The sequence below is a fragment of the Erpetoichthys calabaricus genome, chromosome 6 (assembly GCF_900747795.2).
Source record: "Erpetoichthys calabaricus chromosome 6, fErpCal1.3, whole genome shotgun sequence".
Classification (NCBI taxonomy): domain Eukaryota; kingdom Metazoa; phylum Chordata; class Cladistia; order Polypteriformes; family Polypteridae; genus Erpetoichthys; species Erpetoichthys calabaricus.
In genome coordinates, this window is record NC_041399.2 from 214,455,668 (window position 1) to 214,477,848 (window position 22,181).

A 22,181-nucleotide genomic window follows, 5' to 3' on the forward strand; every position below is an offset into this window, starting at 1 on the left:
ATTTTTTTTCATGGGAACAGATTAATACTTTTCCCTTTATTTCTTATGGGAAAAATTCATTTGGTATACGTCCTGTTTGGTATAAGTCAAAGGATCTGGAACAGATTAAGGATGTATACCGAGGTACCACTGTGTGTATATATACTGTATATATACTATATAAAATCAACGATTTGTTTGTTTCCCATTGTATCACTGTTTAAGAGTGGGTTTCGGAGGAGCAACCGGTACTCCTTGGAGTGCTTTCAGCACCCCCCTCTTCACAATGCGAGTGGCAGAGACATGAAGTGGCTGGTGCATAGATAGCATAGGCAGGGGGTGGGGTGTTGCTTGGCGAGCTAAGCAAGTAGGGGACGAACCCTCTAGTTTTGAAATAATCTCAAAATATTCAGTCATCATCACAGAATTTTGAGTTGTTGTTATCTATTTTGTCTGCCAAACTTAAGTATCCCAGAGCTTGACTGCTTTCACATCTTTTTCCAGCACCTCTAGAGATATTTAGTTGTAAAGTCATGTAATGTGTTAGCAATTTATGGATGATATTTGAGTAGATTACAATGTGCAAGCTTTCAAGACAGGGTGTAGTCCTTCAAATGTAATCAGTTGAAATGTAGCGAATGACCTAAAATGGTGAAAAGGTAAGCAGTAAACTGCTAAGAGGTTTAAATTAAAAGTTTAGGTTAGCAAAAACTGACAAAAAGGAAATTTCAGAATATTCCAAATGAGACTTCTTCAATGAACAAATGATGGTTTACAGACTATAGATGTTCTGCAGCAATTCAAGTAAATGAAGCCTTGCAAGTTGAAGCAAACAATTTGCACGGGTGTCCCAACTTGTGTTGATTACTTAAGAACCCTCTATGTGTCTTAAAGCAGAGCTGGAACAGACTGTCCAAGTAGTGCTTGAACAATATTACACTGTGGAAAGATGTAAATTCCAAAATTAACAAACGAGACAGAGTATTATTAACCTTAGAAGTGTAGGTCTTTCATTTAGAGAAATGTGTACATCACACAGAGCATCTAAGAAATCCAGACTGCTGAGTGTTACCTTTTAAATCTGCTACAGTATATTTGTTCCTTTCATTTTGTAAGAATACATCTCCTATCCCAAATTAGGTGCCCCATGCTGGAATTCAGAACATTGAGCTTGAAGAATGGTTTGAAGTTCTCGGAAAAACATTAATGTCATTTTTTGCCATTCATTTGCACCCAGCTGCCCCACAACCCTAACCTGAATAAGCGACTTAAGAGAATGGATGAGTGGATATGTGTCTTGATTTTTTTTAATTCAAAAAAGTTACTTCTGACATGTTATGATATTGCGTTCTTTCAACAGCAACTTTTCAGAAAGTTTTTAACTTCAGTACATGGTTGTCATTTTTTGCCCTTAATGTTAACCAGTGGATGCCCAGGTTTCATTTAAGGTAGATAGGAAGGAAAGGAAAGACACTATATGATAGATAGATAGATAGATGAAAGGCACTAAGATATGAAAGGCACTATATAATAGATAGATATAAAAGGTGCTATATAATAGATAGACAGACTCACAGATAGATATAAGTCACTATATGATGGATAGGTAGAAAGAAACACTTTATTTGTTCCCAGGGGGAATTGTGGCCTTTATTGAGTCATCTTTACATGCAGTCACATTTTGTTTGTCCCTTTTTTCCTCTTTAAATAAGATGAGGGTTTTTTTTTTTTGTTTTTTTTTGCCCCAATTGTGCTTTTATTTCACAGCAGAAATCCATCATTGAATATTCCATGTGTGTCCAATTCAACTAACTACTGTAAACTGACTTAGTATGGTTGAATGTTTTTTGAGGGGGTTTGGGTTTATATGAATGTGCCCAGCAGTGGACTGGCATCTCATCCAGACTCAGTCTCTGTCCTGTACCCAGTGCTGATGGAACAGACACCTGCCCTCATAACCTTAAAGTGGACTAAGCAGATTTGATAATGAATGGTTAGAAGATAAGTGTGGGCATTGGCTGTAATTATTATTGTAGTAGTGTCACCAAACATTTCTGTAAAATAGTGAGAGAATATATAGATGCCATTTAAAATGCCACATTCAACCCATGGTCTGAGGGTAATTGGGAGCATATTGTCAGATGAAGGCATGTAGAAATATTGTTTGTTTAATTTATTCAATTTTTTAAGTCAGTTGTTCAGATAGATGGAAGCATGGATGAATTTTATCGATCCCTAAGGGATTAAAGAGTAAAGAGCACAAAGGAAATTGCAAATTATTGCTTAGATGTAATAATATTGATAAATGTAATATTAAAAAATGTAATATGCTGTATGTAAAATTTTGAAGAATATTTTTAGCGTCTCAATGACTTATTTACATTAATGCTCTATAAATATTTAATGAGTTGTCCTCACTTTGGCTTATCTTTTTCCTTTTCTCAGAAATACAGAAGTTAGTTTTATCTGGAAGAATGGGGGAAGCAATTGAAACAACACAACAGCTGTATCCAGGTTTATTAGAAAGAAATCCTAATCTTTTATTTATGTTGAAGTAAGTATCCTTCTCGTGATGTTATGTGAAAACTGCATTTCTTTTTAGATTTAACACACTTTTTCAATATGCAGGCGTGATATGAACATTAAAAGCAGTATCTCTTCTTACTTTGTGAATTTTAAATGTCTTCCGTGATCAGTTTAATATATGTTTGTCATCATGAAGGTTGTCTTTTAATATTAAACTCCAAGACAACTAGTTTGGTGCTTATACAGCTCTATTAAATAAACGTGTCTTGTAGGATATTAGGGGAGGAAGCTCCTCAAAGCAGCACCCCTTGGCCTGGTCCAGCCACTTGGATCCTTTGAGCCGGGTCACCCTCGGGTAATGGCGCCATGTGGCCGTCCTCATTGGCCACCATAAATAAGAAAATAAGTATGGCACCTGTTATCATTTTTCTTGTATTAAGTATGTTTAGCCAAATTAACACTTTATTTATTGGGTTCTGTTACCTGATAACACGCATTAAATTCTTTTTTTCGCTCGGCTGTGTAATTGTGCCCTGCAAAGGATTGGCATACCAGTATGTGTGCTTCTCGCCTTACATGCAGTGCCACTGGAATAAGAATAATGACGGTATTCTTACTTCATAAAGGTAAGTATTGCGGTTGGGTTACTCGTTACTTTAAAAGGTAATCGGACTATTTAACTCGCGTTACTTTTAACGTGGCACCCTACTGCTCTCTACATTGTGTTGTTGAGTTCAGCACTCCTGTTGTCCAGGATAAATTGCCCACCATGGCCTAGTCATTTTGGCCCTCTGTTCATCCCCTGTCTCTGATTGGCTCTCTTTACCACCTAATCACTAATGTGTGATAAGCGTACTGATGCAAAAATGGCTGCCGTGTCGCATCATTTAGGAGAATGCTTCACATTAGTGGTGGTTGAAGTGAAAGAATAATGGGATCACATGAACATTTGCCTCTGGAAATGTATTTTGTGGATGCTTCTACCCACGACTGCTGAAAACGAGTGTGAAGTGAACACATGCGCAGGCTGACAGGAGTGCAACAGACATACTCAGACTGCAAAATCCTTCACTGTAACCCAGTTAAGGGTTTACATGGCCATATAATTGGCTAATCTACCTCTGTTAAACAATTTTCTCAGAGGACAACAAGCCAATTCCTCTAATCAGAATAGAAGGTTTACATGGCATTTTCAAGATCAGGTTTCTGTGAATAATTGGGTAATTGAAGAGCATGTAAACACACTTAAGTGTTAAAGTTTTGCTGAATTAGGTACATCAAAGCGTAAGGGTCAAAGGAGTCAGTTTGGGCCGCCTTCACATTTTAATTTATGTAATTATGTAGGTCAGTAGGTAATGAAATATGATGCTACATTAGGTGGAGTCCCACCCAGATGGAGCTGGTGAAAATTCTTGTTTGTGGAAAATGTATTTAAAGATTGACACATGTACGTTTTATTTACAACCTCATAGCAATTGTGAGGCCTGATATTGAGCACTTAACAGTTGAGTTATGGTTTGGAGTCACCATTGCTGAAGACCGCGTTAATTCCTCTTTGTATTATAGAATTTTACAGGAGAAGACCAGGCCATCTGTCTATCAGAGGTGCAGTTGGATTGTGCAAGTCAAGGATCCCAAAGTTTCAAACTGGAGATCAGAAAGAGTTTAATTTTTATGGAAGGGTTATTTTCAGATTCCTAAAGAAAATGAGCAGTTTGTGGTAGAATATCCTCAAATGGTGCACAGGTGAAGCACTTTGTTATGAGTGCATTGAGTCAGAGTTTTCTCCATAGTAATGTGAGAGACTCCATAACAGGTCAGGTCAGGTTGGGGAGCAGGCACTGGTGCAGCACGTTGCCGTACCCACCATAAGATGAAACAGCTCGGGATCCTGGTTGGCAACCCCCAGGCAAACACGCTGTCCAGTCTCACCCTCTGCAAATGACCCCCTTGGCCTAGTCCAGCCACTCGGATCCTTTGAGCCGGATCACCCTCGGGTAATGACGCCACGTGGCCATACTACCGTAACTGACGCTCCCTCACAATGCAGGTAATGTGCCTCATTCGGGATTCCAAACCAGTGGTACCAAAGGATCCTCCGAAGTGACACGCATGAAGGAATCCAGTCTTCGTCTCAAGTCACTGGATAGCGCCCATGTCTCAAAACCATATAATCTTGCGAGACTCCATAACCATTATATCGTAAATATCAAGAATAAGAGTATAATAAAAGTTTGAGGCATGGTCGAGGAACGTGGATTAACCTATTGCACTCAATAAAAGAACCTTTTATATTCACCCCACATTTACAAATACAGAATTCAAGGAACGTCCAATTACAGAATTTGTTGAAATTCAATGTTATTTCAGATGCAAACTCTCCAGCTCAGTTTATCAATTATGAAGACCTGGATGATGCAGCAGGTGGGGTGAATATGTTCTTGACCCGATCAGTTGTGTATGTGTATACAGTAGCATTGCATTCCCAAACTTGCTTAATCCAACCCAGGAGTGGCGGTGGAGCCTCTCCCAGCACCATCATCTCTCAATGGGACACCAGCACACTCTCACAATTTAGACTCATCATTTAGCCTTACTTTGGGACAAGTGTGAAAATCTGGAGAGCCTGACGAAAAAACCCATGCAGACAAAACATACATTATTGTATTTTCACATGATGTGGAAGCAAGGAATCTCTGGATGTGTCCAGGGTGTGATGCAATGGAGTATTTAGACTCCTATCTGAGACATCATGCTGTTTAGAGTCTGTCCAATCCGGATTTAATCCAAGCCCCAAATTCTTAAATTTCTTATTTTTGAACTTGCAGTTATGATATAGAATAAGAGAATTGCAGACTGCCCGAGGCAACAGAATAATAATTATTTATTTGTCACATAAATAGTTATACAGGATAACACGCAGTGAAATGCAAACCCCTTGGGGTCAGAGCGCAGGGTCAGCCATTGTACAGCGAGCACCCCTGGAGCAATTGAAGGTTAAGGGCCTTGCTCAAGGGCCCAGCAGAGTAGCATCTCTTTGGGGAGTGATCGGGATTTGTACCGGCAACCTTCGGGATGCCAGCGCAGATCCTTAGCCTCAGAGCCACCACTCCGCCCCTATTTAAAATTCATATGATTTGTATTATGCCAATTTGAGGTGGTGCTACTGGAAATGTAATAAGTAACAACAGTGAGATGGGCCATTGCTTTAGTACAAAATATCAGTTCCCAGACCAGGCAGTAAAAAAGAAATCAAAGATATCACAGCTGCCTGGAATTATTCATTTACGCCTCGAGGTGTTTTAGAAAGCAGTAAGACTGGAGAACAACAGCAGCGCCGTTTGAGCAGGTCTGTCTCCGGGGACAAAGCATAAAGTGCGATATCAGCAGAACCCTGTGGCCCTTTTCCATGACGTTCACTCGTGGTTTTTTAAATCTCCACTCCTGTATGTGTTTCAGATGTGCTTGCATGTTGACAGCTACTGTAAAAATCAAATTGCATTTCCCATTTTTGATAATAAACGAACTGAATAAGGTAACTGTTAGTGCCAAACATCCACCTGCAACCTGTGTACGTAAAAGTCTTCACTTAATACCAGTGAATCATGCAGTGTTGACTTTTATCTGAGTAGCTCGTAGGAAATCTGTTTATATGATCATTCTTTTATGTTTTTTTTTTTGTCTTTATATTTTTCCTACAGAGTTCGTCAATTTATAGAAATGGTAAATGGGACAGACAGTGAAGTGCGGTGCCTGGGTGGTCGTAGTCCTAAGTCACAAGACAGCTATCCAGGGAGCCCGCGGACATTTGGCAGCCCCAGTATGAGCCCCAGCCATAGCGTGAGTCTTCACTGTTTGCCTTTAGTCAAACTTGGTGGATCACACGGACACTTATCAGGTAATTACCGCCGTTACTTCAGGTGGGCTCTGTCCTGGGGCCTCTTCTTTTTATTAATTACCTTCTTCCCCTTGGCAGTATCTTTCGTAAATATAACACTAATTTTTCACTGTTATGCTGATGACACCCAGGCTGTACCTTGCTAGTAAACCCACCTCTTCTTTTCTATCATCTTCGCTTATTGACTGCATTGCTGAAACTAAATCCTGGTTTTCTTCAAAATTTCGTAAATTAAACAGTGACAAAATGGAGGTTCTCCTCATTGGTACAAGATCATCATTATCCAAAGCTGATAATCTTTCACTTGTCATTGATAACTCCCTTCACCTCAGGTCAAGAGTCTGGGTGTCATCCTTGACAGTACTCTGTCTTTCCAGTCTCACATTATTAGCATCACCCGGTCTGCTTACTTCCTCCTACGTAATGTTAATCACATCCGGCCCCCCTCACTCCCCATATCACTGCCATCTTTGTTCAGTCTTGTTACTTCTTGTCTGGACTATTGCACTTCACTCCTCTTCAGTCTCACTAATAAATCTCTCCATCAGCTTCTGCTGGTCCAGAATTCTGCTGCACTCATCATTACTCGAACCCCGTCTATTCACCATATTACTCCAGTCTTGCAGGAGCTTCATTGGCTCTGGATTTAAGTTTTGAATTGATTTTAAAATTCTGCTGTTAACATTTAAAGCCATTCATAACCTCGCCCCTCCATATCTGTCAGACCTTCTTCATGTTGCCATTCCCTCCCGTAACCTTCGATCCTCCTCTTCCTCCATCCATCTGACCGTCCCTCTCGCCCGTCTAACCACCATGGGGAGTGGAGCGTTCAGTCGTTCTGGAACTCACTACCTGCTGAGCTTAGAAATATCGAATCATTTTCAACCTTCAAATGTAAACTTAAAACCCATCTGTTTAAAATGGCCTTTTCTCTGTGATTACAGAGGCTTTGTTTGGTTTTTAACTTTCATATTTTCTGTATTTTCTGATGTTTTAAGTTTTGTTTATGATGTGTTTTTTATTTATTGTTTGTTCAGTGTCCTTGAGTGCTTAGAAAGGCCCCTTTGTATAGATAATATTATTATATAAAGCTGAATGTGAGTTTATGGTTGGTGTTCATCCATTCTATTCACTGTTGAACTTATCTCAGCTAAGTTTTGCACAGATAACCCGTTTGTACAGGGGAAGATTGTTAAACTTTGTTTAGTTCCAAAATTTTGCCTGTGCTCTCACCCTGAACAGCAGTGGGCACCCTTACCTGTGTTGGTTGGGTTATGGACCTCCGCACCATCAAACCTGGGGAGCAGTGCTGTGCAAGTTCACACCTCACCAGAACTCGCTCAAAGTTCAGTTCACACTGATTAAAATGAATACATTCACGTTCATAGTTCACCATTTCAATTTTGAACTAGTTCATGTTCACTTCATTTTGTATTTTTTACGGAGTGAGAATAAATAACCCAAAAGTTTATTTTTTTCAATTTTGCACACCTTATATTAGGCTACTAGCTTCACTACGGGATAGCAACAGGAAAAATGTGTTCTCAAATATACAGAGTGACAGTATACGTCGTATAAAGGTCATAAGGCAAGATTTAGCACATGAACGAAACAAAATGGCATACTAATTATTTGTTGAAATGGTTTACTCAAATATAAGCTGTTTTAAGTACAGAAGACTTAAACAGTGATGAGCAAAACTTGTTTTGGACTAAAGCCCCAGTGATCCCATCACCACCCCTGGTATTGTTTAGTAACCAGACTACGTAAGTTTTAAGTGCTAAATTTATTTGTTAATAAAAAATAGATGAAGTTGAATGTTACAATATTAATTATATTAAAAATAGATTTTCGAGGGTTTTTTAGATAGATAGATAGATAGATAGATAGATAGATAGATAGATAGATAGATAGATAGATAGATAGATAGATTATTAATCCCAATGGGAAATTCACATTCTCCAGCAGCAGCATACTGATACAATAAACAATATTAAATTAAAGATTGATAATAATGCAGGTAAAAAACAGACAATAACTTTGTATAATATTAACGTTTACCCCCCCTCCCCCCCCCCCCCCCCCCCACCCCCCCCCCGGGTGGAATTGAAGAATCGCATAGTTTGGGGGAGGAACGATCTCCTCAGTCTATCAGTGGAGCAGGACAGTGACAGCAGTCTTGCTTAAGGGCCCAACAGAGCAGAGTCCCTATTGGCATTTACAGGAGTCGAACCGGCAACCTTCTGATTACCAGTGCAGATCCCTAGCTTCAGAGCCACCACTCTGCCCAGTAAAATACCAACCCATCCAACACGCAATTTCCATATATATGAACGTAAATAGAAACTGATCGTCTTATTTGCCTGAGTTTTTATTCCCAGTATTGAGAGAAACTGAAAACAAAGCTGGTAGCTATATAGCCGACTTCTCCCTATTGGCCCAAATGACTTCTTCGCTCCCTGTGGGTTGTTTAAGATTATCTGGAATGAGGTTTATTATAAACAAGCTACTTAGTTTGGCTAACAAAAAATTACACTTGTAAATTTCATTCACACAAACATCGACAAAGCATTAAAACTATAAATGCATAATTTATTAGGAGTTTTAAATAACACAAATGTGTAACACACAAAAATACCTCCGCATCACATCGAGAAATTGATTGTCTTTGGAATGTGCCATATAAACAAACATTGCGTCGAGCCCCTCATCTTTTTCTCGGTTATATACATGATCAATAATAATGGTAAGCCCCTTGTTGTTTTGTCCATCATATACAATACAGCCCCTGATGAATGTTACACCATTTTTTGAATGTGTGTGAAAGCCTGAAGGGACCTCTGATTTTCTATTTTCTATACTTGTACGCCTGTGCCCGACAACCATAGAGGGGGCTGATACGTGCAAATCCTAGAAATGCCCCTAGACTGACAGCATCAGTTTAAACTTAACGGGACCCCCACAAGCTACTCCAATGTAATCTATGGAGTTTGCAAGGGGACCCCCACCCTGCCTTCTGACATCGTTTACATTTACATGCACGTCTGCTTACTTGGAATGGGGGACACCCCAACCCTCCAATCCCCCTGCTCTCCAGAATTTTATTTTACATATAAATTTTCATCTACAGACTCTAAACGGTGGACCAGATACAACTGAGGAAAAACACAATAAAAAATACTTGAGTGAATGACATAAACAAACGAAAGTCGTAGACATCTAATGATGATCAATTATACTCGGATTTCACTTTATTCCTATTGATTACCTGTAGCAGTTCAAAACAATACACTTTCCTGTAAAATTGTGTTTTATAGTGACCATCAATAAAAGCCAAATGACTAGGAAAAGCACGAATTAATGTAACGTAGGCAGGTTTGACTGTTTGGCGATTGCACATAACATACTCAAGAGTAAGCAACTCTAGTGACCTAATACTATCCATCTTACTAACCGAAGGTTGTAAACTGGATATGGACGCAGGGCGCGTGGAGGCGCACTCGCACTGCCGCACTGCAACGAGCCCGCCACAGAGAAAACAAAAACGAGAGGATTCAGTGCATATGTGAATCACATTACAGTATTACAGTACGGAATCCCCAGACGTCTAAACTGCACGGCGTAAACCGGATATGGACGCGGGGCTGAACTTGCTGTGCTCCACTCTGCCAACAGTCGGTGTCAGCAAAGGCAACGGAATCACGTCTCCACAAAACGAGACCGCTTTACTACAGATATGCGTATGTAATTAAATGACATTTCCCCAGACACACCCACCCTCCATGATATGTCATCAACCCAGATATCGGACGGAACAGAAACTGATTGCCATTCTTGGATATCCGATTCGCTGGCAAATCGCGGGCTTATTAGTTGTTACTATTTAATACTTGCTGTGTAAGTCCGTGCTGTAAAGAGCCTGGGCTCCTAGAAACCATGGATTCTGAGACTTCAATCGCATCGTTTGTGCATTAACGGTTAAGCAAGGTTCTCTTTTCCTTGGCGGTTTCGTTTAGTGGATGTGCTCACCTCACTTGTGTATTAGCAGTTAAGCGAGGTTCTCTTTTGCCGGTGGTTTCAACTTTGACGACAGAGTCGCTTTCTTTGAACTTCACGCTGTAGCCTTGTATTTCCGGGCCGGACAGACAGACAGACACACACACTTCCGCGTGTAGACGTTTATATACCGTAGATACTTGCATATAAGTCAGGTCTTGAAAACCGAAAAATCAATCATAAAATCAGACCCTGACTTATATGCATATTCAAAAATACAACACTTTTTTTTTATTATTACATCTTCTTACCTCCTCCAATCTCACACCAGTTTCTCAGACACATCAAATTTTGTTGCAGCAGCGCAGTTACTAATTTCTTTCACCACTTCAACATTTAATTTAAAACCAGCTTCATATTTTCTTCTGACTGAATGCTCCATCATAGATAAGGGATGCTGTTACGATAAAGGTTCATGAGGGTGTGAGATACAAAACACACAAAACAATGCAAACATCGCTTCAGAATAGTGCGGGTATTACCATGTGGTCACGTAGGCACAATACATAGAAGAAAAATGCCGTGTGCCCCGTGGTTACTCTCTCTGGTGCGCGTTGGCATATCATAATGTCTTGGACAACCAGTGTGAGTTTTCCGCGTTTGACTTATACAACCGACAGTATAAAATACTGGAAATTATACGATAAAATCAAGCCCCGACTTATCCGCGGGAGAACTTAAACGCGAGGATATATGGTATATAAGATTTGACTGACACTTTTACCCAAGCCAACTTACAACATTTGAAATACATTGGGTTACATTTGTTTTGTTATTCCAGTTGAGCCTGTTCTCGTCCAGATTGTTCCAGTAGCATCACTGAGGAGTAGCAGGCCATCACAGGGTACACTTGCTCACACCAGACCAAAGCCGTGTCCTCCATTAACCTAAGATGCACACCTTTGGGATGTGGCGAGAAACTGTGAAGTACAGGCAGGTGACGTCACTTGCTAAGGGTCACACAGTGTCAGTAGCAGGATCTGAGTCTCACATCCTCAGGGTTTGAAGTTTAGTGTCTTGACCATTACGCCACACTGCCTGCCAATAATATCAGCCCTTTTTGGGGGTGATGGGTGGTGGTGGGGGGACTACAGATGTTGTATACAGAAGCATTTAGTTAGCTACACAGTACTTCTGATACACCTGATAAACCACCAGCTACAGCAGGAGGCCCATTGTCTTAGAATACGTCCCGGGCAAAGCCAAACAGCACTGCGCAGGTTCAGAATGCCAGTCCTCAAGCAGCTTGCTCACAGTTATAATTTTAATCTTTTTTAAGGTCCCTCGTAATTGATACTGTTAACGCAAACCAACCATGCTGAATGATTTCTGTCTAATGTCTCATGTTTTGTCCCCAGGCTTTGACAACAACTGTAGTAATGGAGTTATATCCAACAAACCGCACCAGTCCCATTGTCACAAACACCAGCCGTCCAGTTTAACAACACCAGAAATGAACAGTATAAACAGTTCAAGATCCCAGCAACCCAACAGCTACACCAGGTAAGTTGTGTCCATCAAGTTGCAACAGTTAGGGTTGTGGTGACAAGAAGAGAAAGCGGCTGAGTTGTCCGTTTTCACTGAGCTGCTCCAAGTGAGCCCGTCACCTCTTCAGTGACATCTCTAAGCTTTTGTTCACAGGTGAGTACATCATCTGGAGTTGATTATGGGAGCCTTTATTGTTTCTCTGCTTAACTTTATTAACCTTAGTGTTTCATCTGGAGTGGATCTTGCGGAGGCTGCTCAGATTCACCTTAGGGTTGACGTGTCTGTTAATGCAGTGCCTTTGATGTCTGCCTGTCTGTCATATACCAGCTTTCACATTCACCCACCTATAATTTCTACTGTCATTTGGACTTTCTGTCTGTCTGTCTACAGTGTATGTTCCTTTGTGTCTAACAACTCACTTGCCATCTTACTGTTTCTCACTGTCGACGGGTGCCCAGCCTTCTAATGTCACGTCAGAGCAGCACAGCCGCTCGCTCGTACACGTGGCTCTTTTTAAGTTTAGCCACGCCATCTCTGTGGGATGTACTGGTGGACTTTTTTTGCATTTCTTCATTTCTAGGAAGTTGTGTTGTACACTTACATGTGTTTTCCATCACTGTCAAGTTCATAATCGCCATTCTATTAGTCTTTAATTGTCTGACATGCTATTTTTAACTCTTGTAAAAACAGACAGAACTACTGAGGCAGCAAAGCAGCCCATAGACATACAGTAAGCCCCACGACACCTTGCTTAATGGCTGGTATGTAGTTGTTCTGGCCAGTATGGTGGTTTAAACATTCAGTTCTGGTGACCGCTGTGGCTGCAGGTTTTTATTCTAACCGGCTTCACAATGATTGGTTTAATTGCATATGAACATAAGAAATTTGACAAATGAGAGGAGGCCATTCAGTTCATCGAGCCCCTCTGTTTAGCCCACAGGTGTCGAACTCCAGTCCTGGAGGGCCGCATGTGGCTGCAGGTTTTCATTCTAACCATCTTCTTCATTAGTGACCAGTTTTTTTTTTGCTGCTAATTAACTTCTTTTCCCTTAATTTTAATTAACTTGAATCAACCCCTTTGTTGTTTCTTTTTCCTTAATTAGCAGCAAAACAATAATCAGACACAAAACGAGCTGCCCACACGACCAGCTGTCCACAATATCTGAAAATAAAGAAAGGTGAAGGTCTCAGTAAGACTGATCTCTCAGATCACCAAAACATTCTGACGGTGTTCTTAGGAAAAACAGAAAATCAACAATTTTGGAAATGTCTGCTGTGCAGAATGAGAGCAGCAACAAGCCATGGAATTAAAGAACGAGTTTAATTAACAGCAAGAATCAGCTTCTCATTAAGAAACTGGTTGGAGTTTGAAGGACCAATTTAGCTGGTCATCTGTTGGCTCGTTTCACATCTCATTTCTGTTTGTCTGTGATTTAATGAAGAAAGGAATCAAGTCAGAGCACTGAATCCTTAAAAACAGGGCTATTAAAACAAAGGGCAAAAAGGGTTAGAATGAAAACCTACAGCCACTGCGGCCCTCCAGGCCCAGAGTTCGACACCCCTGGTTTAGCCAATGGCTAACATGTTGCCGTATCTCATCCACATTCTTCTTAAAAAGGTGGTCAAGGTTTCTGCTTCCCCTGCATATGTCTCTATTTTGTTCCCAATCCCACAACTCTTTATGTGATAAAGAGCTTGTTGCATAAAGAAGTGCTTCCCAGCTTCACTACTTAATTTCCACTGGTGTCCTCAAGTACGGTGATTCACCGTTAAGTTGAAAGAGCTCTGCTGGATCCATTTGATCCCCATACCTTTGAGAATTGTGACGCCATGGATGAGGTCCCCATGATGTCTCCTCTGCTTGAGACTCACCAGGTTTACCTCCCTGGGCCTGTCAGAGTACGGCATGTCCGCTGGCTGAAATTATCAAGTTAGATGGCCCCTCTTCACCGCTCGAATCGTCACTGGAGTACGTAGAGTCTCCATGCGCATTAAATGGCCGGGTGACCACCTACTGCATTGTTTAAAGTTCGATCAGCTCACTGCTAAGGAGTTCTGTTCATTGGGTCACTATCCCAAGACATGGACGCTATCCAGTGACATGAGACGAAGACCTGGACTCCTTTGGTACTGTGTCTCTCCGGAAAATCCTTGGGTACCGTTGGTTTGACTTTGTGTTGCTCATTGAGTCCCGAATGAGGCACATGACCTGCATTGTGAGGGAGCGTCAGTTACGGCACTACGGCCATGTGGTGCATTTCCCCGAGGGTGATCCTCATTGTTGGGGACCCGAGTGGCTGGACCTGGCTAAGGGGTCGCCCACATAACACCTGGCTGCAGCAGATAGAGGGTCATTTCCAGGAGGGTAGGACTGGACCGTGTGTGTACTTTGGGGGGGGGGGGGGGGGCAGTTGTCAACCGGGATCCCGAGTTGTTTCGTTGTGTAGTGGGTGTGGCAATGCACTGTACCAGTGCCTGCTCCCCGACTTGACTTGGTCACCAAGGGGCACCAGGGGGGGTCTTATTCCAGCCTTGCCTCTGCCTCAGTCCAAACAGGTTTAATTCTCTGAGCTGTTCAGGGTAGGACGTGTCCTTAAGTCCTGAGGGACACCTGTTTGCTCTCCTCTGCACAGCTTCAAGTGCTCATGTGTTGCACACAAATAACATTCCCAATAATTCATCTTATTGCTTATTTAGCTGGTTGTTTATTTTTCTCCTCATTGTAAGATTAAAAATTTTTAAAATATTTGTATTTTTGCCATCACCCTTAACACTCCTTTTTGTCATTTTATTATAAGTTTGCATTTTCCGTTCCCCTAATTTTATTTTAACAATGACAAGCAGAGCAGACACAGGGCGGCACTCAATGCTAAATGCTGAAAGGCTGCAACTTTTCAGTGTTAGATCCACTAACGTGTTCAAAAATAATAATAATATTAATAGTTCTTTACATTTATATAGCACTTTTCTTGCTGCTCATAGACAGTGGAGAGCCACTTCAACTACCACTAATGTGCAGAATCCACCTGGACGATGTGATGGCAGCCGTTTTTTGCGCTCACCACACAGTCGTTAGGTGGTGAAGTGGTGGGTAAGAGTTAGCCAATTAGAGACCGTGGAACATTAGGGGGCCAGAATGACAAGGCCGTGATGGCCAATTTAGCCAGGACATCGGGATACCCCCAGCTCTTTATGAAGGATCCCCAGGGACCTTTTATGACCACTGAAAGTCACGAGTTCGGCACCATTTTTACAGCACAGCGTCACTGTCACTGCACTGGGACATTGGGATCCACATGCAGACCACAGGGTTAGCACCCCTGCTGGCCTCACCAACACCTCTTCCATTAAGTTTGCTTGTGTTCTGTTTTGTGTGTTGGATTTGTCCCGGTTTTTTGATACCCGTTACCCTACCTACTCTGGAAGGGGGTCTCTCTCTCTGAATTATGAATTGCACGTCCCAAGTTTCTTCCGTCTTTTTTTTTCATTTTTTTTATTCTGCAAGTTTTTTTGGGAGTTTTTTTTTGTTTTCATTTTCTTCTAAGAAAGTCAAGACTGGGTGGCTGTCAGCAGCAGGGCCTATTTTATTAAAGCCCATTGGGGCATGTCTAGTGTGAGTTTGGGCTGTACAAGAAATAAATTGTTGTTGGCATTGCATATTTATTAAATCTGATCTTTCTGGTGTAAAATGTGCAAACCACTAAAAGTACAAAGTCAGAAGAGTAGAAAATAGAATAATGATACAAATAATAATAATGTACCATCAAAGTGTGCCACTTGTGTGGTATTTTTTGAATTACGGTGAAATACACAATCGATCGTCAGAGTCAGGACGACAGTACCGTGATTTCTTGTGGATTTTCTTTCCACACTCATCATCTTTTGAACAGCACGCTGCGTGCGTGCAATTGACACGAGCGTCACCTTCGGATTCATCAGAATCTCTTTCAATTTTTGTCTATTTCAGTTTTCAGGTGGAGTGGTGGCTCTGAGGTTAGGGATTTGCACTGGTAATCGAAAGGTTGCCAGTTTGAATCTCGTAAAAACACCATTGGGCCCTTGAGCAAGGCCTTTAACCTGCACTTGCTCCATCCTGCGTATGATGTTAATCTGCATCCAGCCCAACTTGCATGGAAAACTTGGGGGTTGGTGGCAGGATTGGCACTCCAGCCACCGTAAAAAAAAAAAAAAAAAACACCTCACAGTGTTCAGTGTGGTGCTGAGGTGTCATCTGCTGCACTCGGATCTCAATCGGGGTGGTTTTCTGTGTCGTGGGCGTGCCATCACACTACTTCCAGTCTCTTTCTCCTCTTCAGTTCCACTGCCTGAAGACAGATTTGATTCATCATCACTGTTCATATCCGTGTCAAGTGCATACACCGCCTGGGTTGCTGAAAAACATCTCCTACGAGATGCCATTTTGGGTGTAGGACAAGACGTGTCTGCGCCGCTGCTTGGGTAACCCCTGTGTCTGTTACTTATGCAGAACAGGTCTATAACATTTCCCAAGTGACACTCGGCACTAACGCTGTTGGCACTTTTACAGCTGAAGTAATCCTCGAGTCCCAACGCCTACACGAGATGCGTCTATGCGGTTGCCTGAGTGACGCTCGGGACTAACGCTAAGGCCGGGTTTATACTTCACACGACACATGCTGCAGCGGACGCTCCTGCTACGCAAGCGTGTTACTGTTTATACTTGCGCACGTATTTTACGGAAATCTGGAGGAATCCATCAGGTGGCAGTGCAAGATATCACGGTGAGAACAAGGTTTGGCTTCGCTGTGTTGTGAATTGCCTGGAATGCCCATTAAATTCCGAGGATACCTTACCACAATATCTCTGAAAAGGATGTTTAATCCATCAATCCAGGGATGTGTACATTCCAGCAAGCATTGGGCACGAGGCTGAAACAAACCTTGGACAGGCATCAGCTCATCGCAAGGTGCATACAAGCACTCACATACACGCTGGCGTCATTTTAGTGGCACCAAATCTGCATATTTGGAAAGGAAACCGGAGCACATGGTGGAAACCCAGCAGGAAAACATGAGAACTCCAGGAAAGGGAATACCAATGACGTGACTCCCTGCGAGACAGCAGTGCTACCGCTCTGCCACCGTGTCACCCCATGTGTGTAATTATTAACAGTATTTATTATTTAAATGAAATTAATGATTTATCTGTAAAATGTAATATACATACTTCAATTCATTTCATCATGAAAGTGATATCAAGTATAAATCTTAGGATTCTAAATGTGCAGATGGTTAGAATATCATACATTTAATGTGCTCAGTGTGGCGATCTATTGCTGTTTGTCGCTGCTGTCCGGTCAGCAGGAAGCCCTAGAAAAAAAAGACGGCACAAAAGATGGTAAGCGAGACTTTTAAAATGTGTCGTGTCATTACGATCGGGAATATGTGACGCTTGAATATAAAAGCACCACGAATGCATTTGTATGTCGCCATTTTGCTTCACCACATCAAACCATTCATCAAACATCGAAGCGCGCACATCGATCTCGTACGATCCGCATAGCAGCTTTCTGTCACATGTAGATAGTAAAGATGGACTCTGACGTCACATTCCAACTTTTAGCACACTGTGCCCCCCGACGTTTTTGCTGGTACTGCAACTCGCGCACGTGTCGCTTTAATTTCTGAGGACCTGCTCAGAGGATGCGTCAAATGAACGCTGGGAACACGTGGCACCCATGATGCGGGCGCGTTCTGAGTGCGAAGTATAAACGAACCCTAAGGAGGTTATCTAAGTTCTTAGGCACCCCACTGGCATGAATGCCACTTGGCTTAACACTTGATTTGTCTCACACAGTCCCTTGAAGACGGCCATTACTAGTTGACACTTCTCTGGTGAAAATCTTTTGGACTTTCCTAGTACGGTCTTTATTGGGGGTCTTTACAGTTTCTAAGAGTCCTACACCTGGGTTGTGGAGTGGCAAAGGTGGCATTTTCCCATTTCATGTAATGATGGACGTCCTATTGTTTTGAATATTTGTGTAAAGACAACAGGATATTTGAGATGAGTTGTCTTGATGTGTTCAACCAAAAGACTCTCAGTGTTTGTTTCCTAAATGTCCCAGGTTTTATGCTGATATACACACTTAAAAACTCGACTGGTAACCAGTTTATTTTCTCCTTCCCTGACCCCTTTATCTCTAGCAACGACGTGGACATGGAAATGGACCACTACAGTAATGGAGTGTCTGAATCCTCATCTAATGGCTTTCTAAATGGCAGCTCCAAACATGATCACGAAATGGAGGAGTGTGAGGCAGAAATGGGTAACCTTTCTACCTTTAAATAAATAAAATGAGATGTCTGTGCACTTGGTGGCTTCAAGACTAACTGAGCGGTGTTCTTCTTATTGACAGAGGTTGATTCCACCCAGTTACGTCGCCAGCTCTGTGGAGGCAGTCAGGCAGCCATCGAGCGAATGATCCATTTTGGCCGTGAATTACAGACAATGAGTGAGCAACTCAGAAGAGAATGTGGCAAAAATTCTGCCAATAAGAAGATGTTGAAGGTAGTGGCAGTTGGGATTCTTTGACTTTTCGTCATTGTATTCTCTAAGTTTTGTTTTTTTTTGCATCCTAATATTAAGTCGTCAGTCTATAGACATGTGTCTCTACCGCATGTTTATAATCTCACAATGGAAATCCTATCAGTCATTTAATAGTTTTGCAACAGTGGCATCCTAAGTTTCTACGTAACAAAAGATTTCTACACATATTTATCCATTCGGTATTTTTAATGTGAACTCTTAGGCATCGACAGTACATTTCCAAGGTCACAATCAGTCGTTTTCTGTAGATATTTTACTGAAGAAGAGCAACTCCACATTCATACTTTGTCAAGAACCCTTTTGCTGCAATAACAGCCTTCATTCTTTTGGGTAGGTAAGTATGTCCCAGTTTTGTGTATTGTTCAAGAGTGGTTCTTCCCCATTCTTCTTGACGGAACCATCTTGGTTGTTGGGCTGGAGGTTCATAGCTGACAGGAACAAGTTCTCCTGCAGTATTGTATGGTGTTTGTCTCCATCCGTTGTCCCTTCAACTTTTGACACAATTCCCAGTTCCAGGCATGAAAAGCATCCCCATAGCATGATGCCATCACCACCACATTTCATGATAGGTTTGGTGTTTCCTGAGGCTTGGCCAGTGTTAGTTTTACACCACACATAACCTCTTTGAAGCCAGGCCAAAAAGTTCTGTTTTGGTCTCATGTGACCAGAAAACCTTCTCCCACATCTTAATGGAGTCTTTCTCATGCTTTGTAACAAATGCCATTTGTGCTTTTATGTGGACCTTCTTAGCGGCTTCTTTCTTGCTATCCTCCCGTCGAGGCCTGTTTTACGGAGAACTCTTGAAATTTTGCATCCCTGCGCCTTCACTCCTGTGTCCGCCAAAGAGCACTGCAGACTTCTGAGAGTGATGGTTGGGTTTTCAGTCGACTCCTCGCTCTGGTGTTTAGTTTTGAGGGACGGCCTGTTCTAGTAAGAGTCCTGGTGCTGTGATGACCCTGCCACTTTCTGGGGATGGGTGCACAAATGGGACATTCAAACTTGGATATTTTTTGTAGCCATCTCCTGCCTTGTGAGAAACAAAGTCATTGAAATGCACATCAGCTGGATGCTCCTTGGTCTTCATTTTAGCAGTGATTGTCCAACAAAGACTATGACCCTTACAGAGGGGGCTTTTTATGTCCAGAAAGGTGGAAAGGACTCACAGACAAGCCCTTATTATGTTTAATCATGATTGTCACCTTTGTGTCATTTTTCATTCATCTGGAACTCGAAAAGCCCAGTGATGAAAACACTTCAGGCAAACACAAACTTTATAGTTTGTCTTCTTCAGTTACAGTTGTGCTTGAAAGTTTGTGAACCCTTTAGAATTTTCTATATTTCTGCATAAATATGACCTAAAACATCAACAGAAAGAGAAATCAGTTAAACAAATGAGACAAAAATATTATACTTGGTCATTTATTTATTAAGGAAAATGATCGAATATTACATATTTGTGAGTGGAAAAAGTATGTAAACCTTTGCTTTCAGTATCTGCTGTGACCCCCCCCCCCCCTTTGCAGCAATAACTGCCCATTCCTCCGTACAGAACAGCTTCAGCTCTGGGATGTTGGTGGGTTTCCTCACATTAACTGCTCACTTCAGGTCCTTCCACAACATTTCGATTGGATTAAGGTCAGGACTTTGACTTGGCCATTCCAAAACATTCACTTTACAGTAATCCCTCACTTATCACGGGAGATAGGTTCCAAGGCCGACCGCGATAACTGAATTTCCGCGAAGTAGGGACACCATATTTATTTAATTATTTAACGTGTATTTGGACGTTTTTAAACCCTCCCTGTATTGTTTACAACCCACCCTTTACTCTATTAATAACAGGGACAACTGCTAAGCAATATGAAATCGGTAGATAAGTTTACACTTACTGTATAGCGAAGTACACGTAGCTATATATGACGTGATGATGGTGATGAATATGCTGCGCAGTAAAAATGATGACGATGAAGGTGATAATCCCCTGAATGCAGTAGCAAGAGCACGTTAATGCTGAATGAGTGAGATGAGACTTCCTGGTTAATGCAGCACTCGGTCGCTGAGCCAATCAGCAGCACACAGGAACTTAAGTGCGTGCTCTGATTGGGTAGCTTCTCAGCCATCCGCCAATAGCATCTCTTGTATGAAATCAACTGGGCAAACCAACTGAGGAAGCAAATACCAGAAGTAAAAAGACCCATTGTCCGCAGAAACCCGCGAAGCAGTGAAAAATCCGCGTTATATATTTAGATATGCTTACATATAAAATCTGCAAAGTCATGAATCCGCGAAAAGTGAACCGCGAAGTAGCGAGGGATTACTGTATTTTCTTTAACCATTCTTTGGTAGAACGACTTGTGTGCTTAGGGTCGTTGTCTTGCTGCATGACCCACCTTCTCTTGAGATTCAGTTCATGGACAGATGTCCTGACATTTTCCTTTAGAATTCTCTGATATAATTCAGAATTCATTGTTCCATCAATGAAGGCAAGCCGTCCTGGCCCAGATGCAGCAAAACAGGCCCAAACCATGTGATACTACCACCACCATGTTTCACAGATGGGATAAGGTTCTTATGCTGGAATGCAGTGTTTTCCTTTCTCCACACATAACGCTTTTTATTTAAACCAAAAAGTTCAATTTTGGTCTCATCCATCCACAAAACATTCTTCCAGTAGCCTTCTGGTTTGTCCACGTGATCTTTAGCAAACTACAGACAAGCAGCAATGTTTTATTTGGAGAACAGTGGCTTTCTCCTTGCAACCCCGCCATGCACACCATTGTTGTTCAGTGTTCTCCTGATGATGGAGTCATGAACATGAACATCTATAATAATAAAAGGCAAAGCCCTCACTGACTGATTCACTCACTCACTGACTGACTGACTCACTCATCACTAATTGTCCAACTTCCCGTGTAGGTGGAAGGCTGAAATTTGGCAGGCTCATTCCTTACAGCTTACTTACAAAAGTTAGGCAGGTTTCATTTCAAAATTATACGCGTAATGGTCATAACTGGAACCTTTTTTTTGTCCATATACTGTAATGGAAGGCAGCAAGATGGCCGTAGGAGACTGAGTTGCGTGTCGCGTCATCACGCCTCCCACGTAATCACGTGAACTGACTGTGAACTCAGTACGTAGAAAAGAAGGAGGAGCCCCAAAGAGCGCTGAAGAAAACATTCATTACACAATTGACAAGGCAGCGAAACAATAAGAAGCGAGTGAGTGACGCATACAAGCATCTTCATAAGACACGAGGTATAAAAAAGCACGGTGTAAACCGTAAGTCTAAATTAACTTTATAGAAACGCTCCCGCTGCCGTTTGCAATATCATATTCGCGAGATACAAGTTTAATGAGAAGACACGAGGTATAAAAAAGCACGGTGTAAACCGTAACCTTAAATTAACTTTATAGAAACGCTCCCGCTTCCGTTTGCAATGCCATATTCGCGAGATACAAGTTTAATGAGAAGACACGAGGTATAAACGAGAGTTTGCATCACTTTGTAACAGAGTTAAAATTGCTGTAGCGAGAAACTTTTAACTGCCGGGTCTTAGCTAACATTAAATAAACCCGTGGACATCGCAACATCACACAAGAGAGCGGCTCACGTGAAGTGACTGAACGCAGCAGGAGTGATCACTTCCAT

At 41.8% G+C, this 22,181-nt stretch overlaps 1 protein-coding gene across 1 annotated transcript in view; it reads left to right on the forward strand.

The window, feature by feature from the left end:
• The window catches only part of ranbp9 (RAN binding protein 9), a 150,723-nt gene that overhangs the window by 116,489 nt on the left and 12,053 nt on the right, over window positions 1-22,181 (forward strand). Inside the window, exons 8-12 of the mRNA XM_028790888.2 lie at window positions 2,425-2,533; window positions 6,207-6,403; window positions 11,818-11,962; window positions 18,130-18,251; window positions 18,342-18,493. Of these exons, the coding sequence (XP_028646721.1) occupies window positions 2,425-2,533; window positions 6,207-6,403; window positions 11,818-11,962; window positions 18,130-18,251; window positions 18,342-18,493 (725 nt within the window). The remainder of the gene's footprint in view (window positions 1-2,424; window positions 2,534-6,206; window positions 6,404-11,817; window positions 11,963-18,129; window positions 18,252-18,341; window positions 18,494-22,181) is intronic.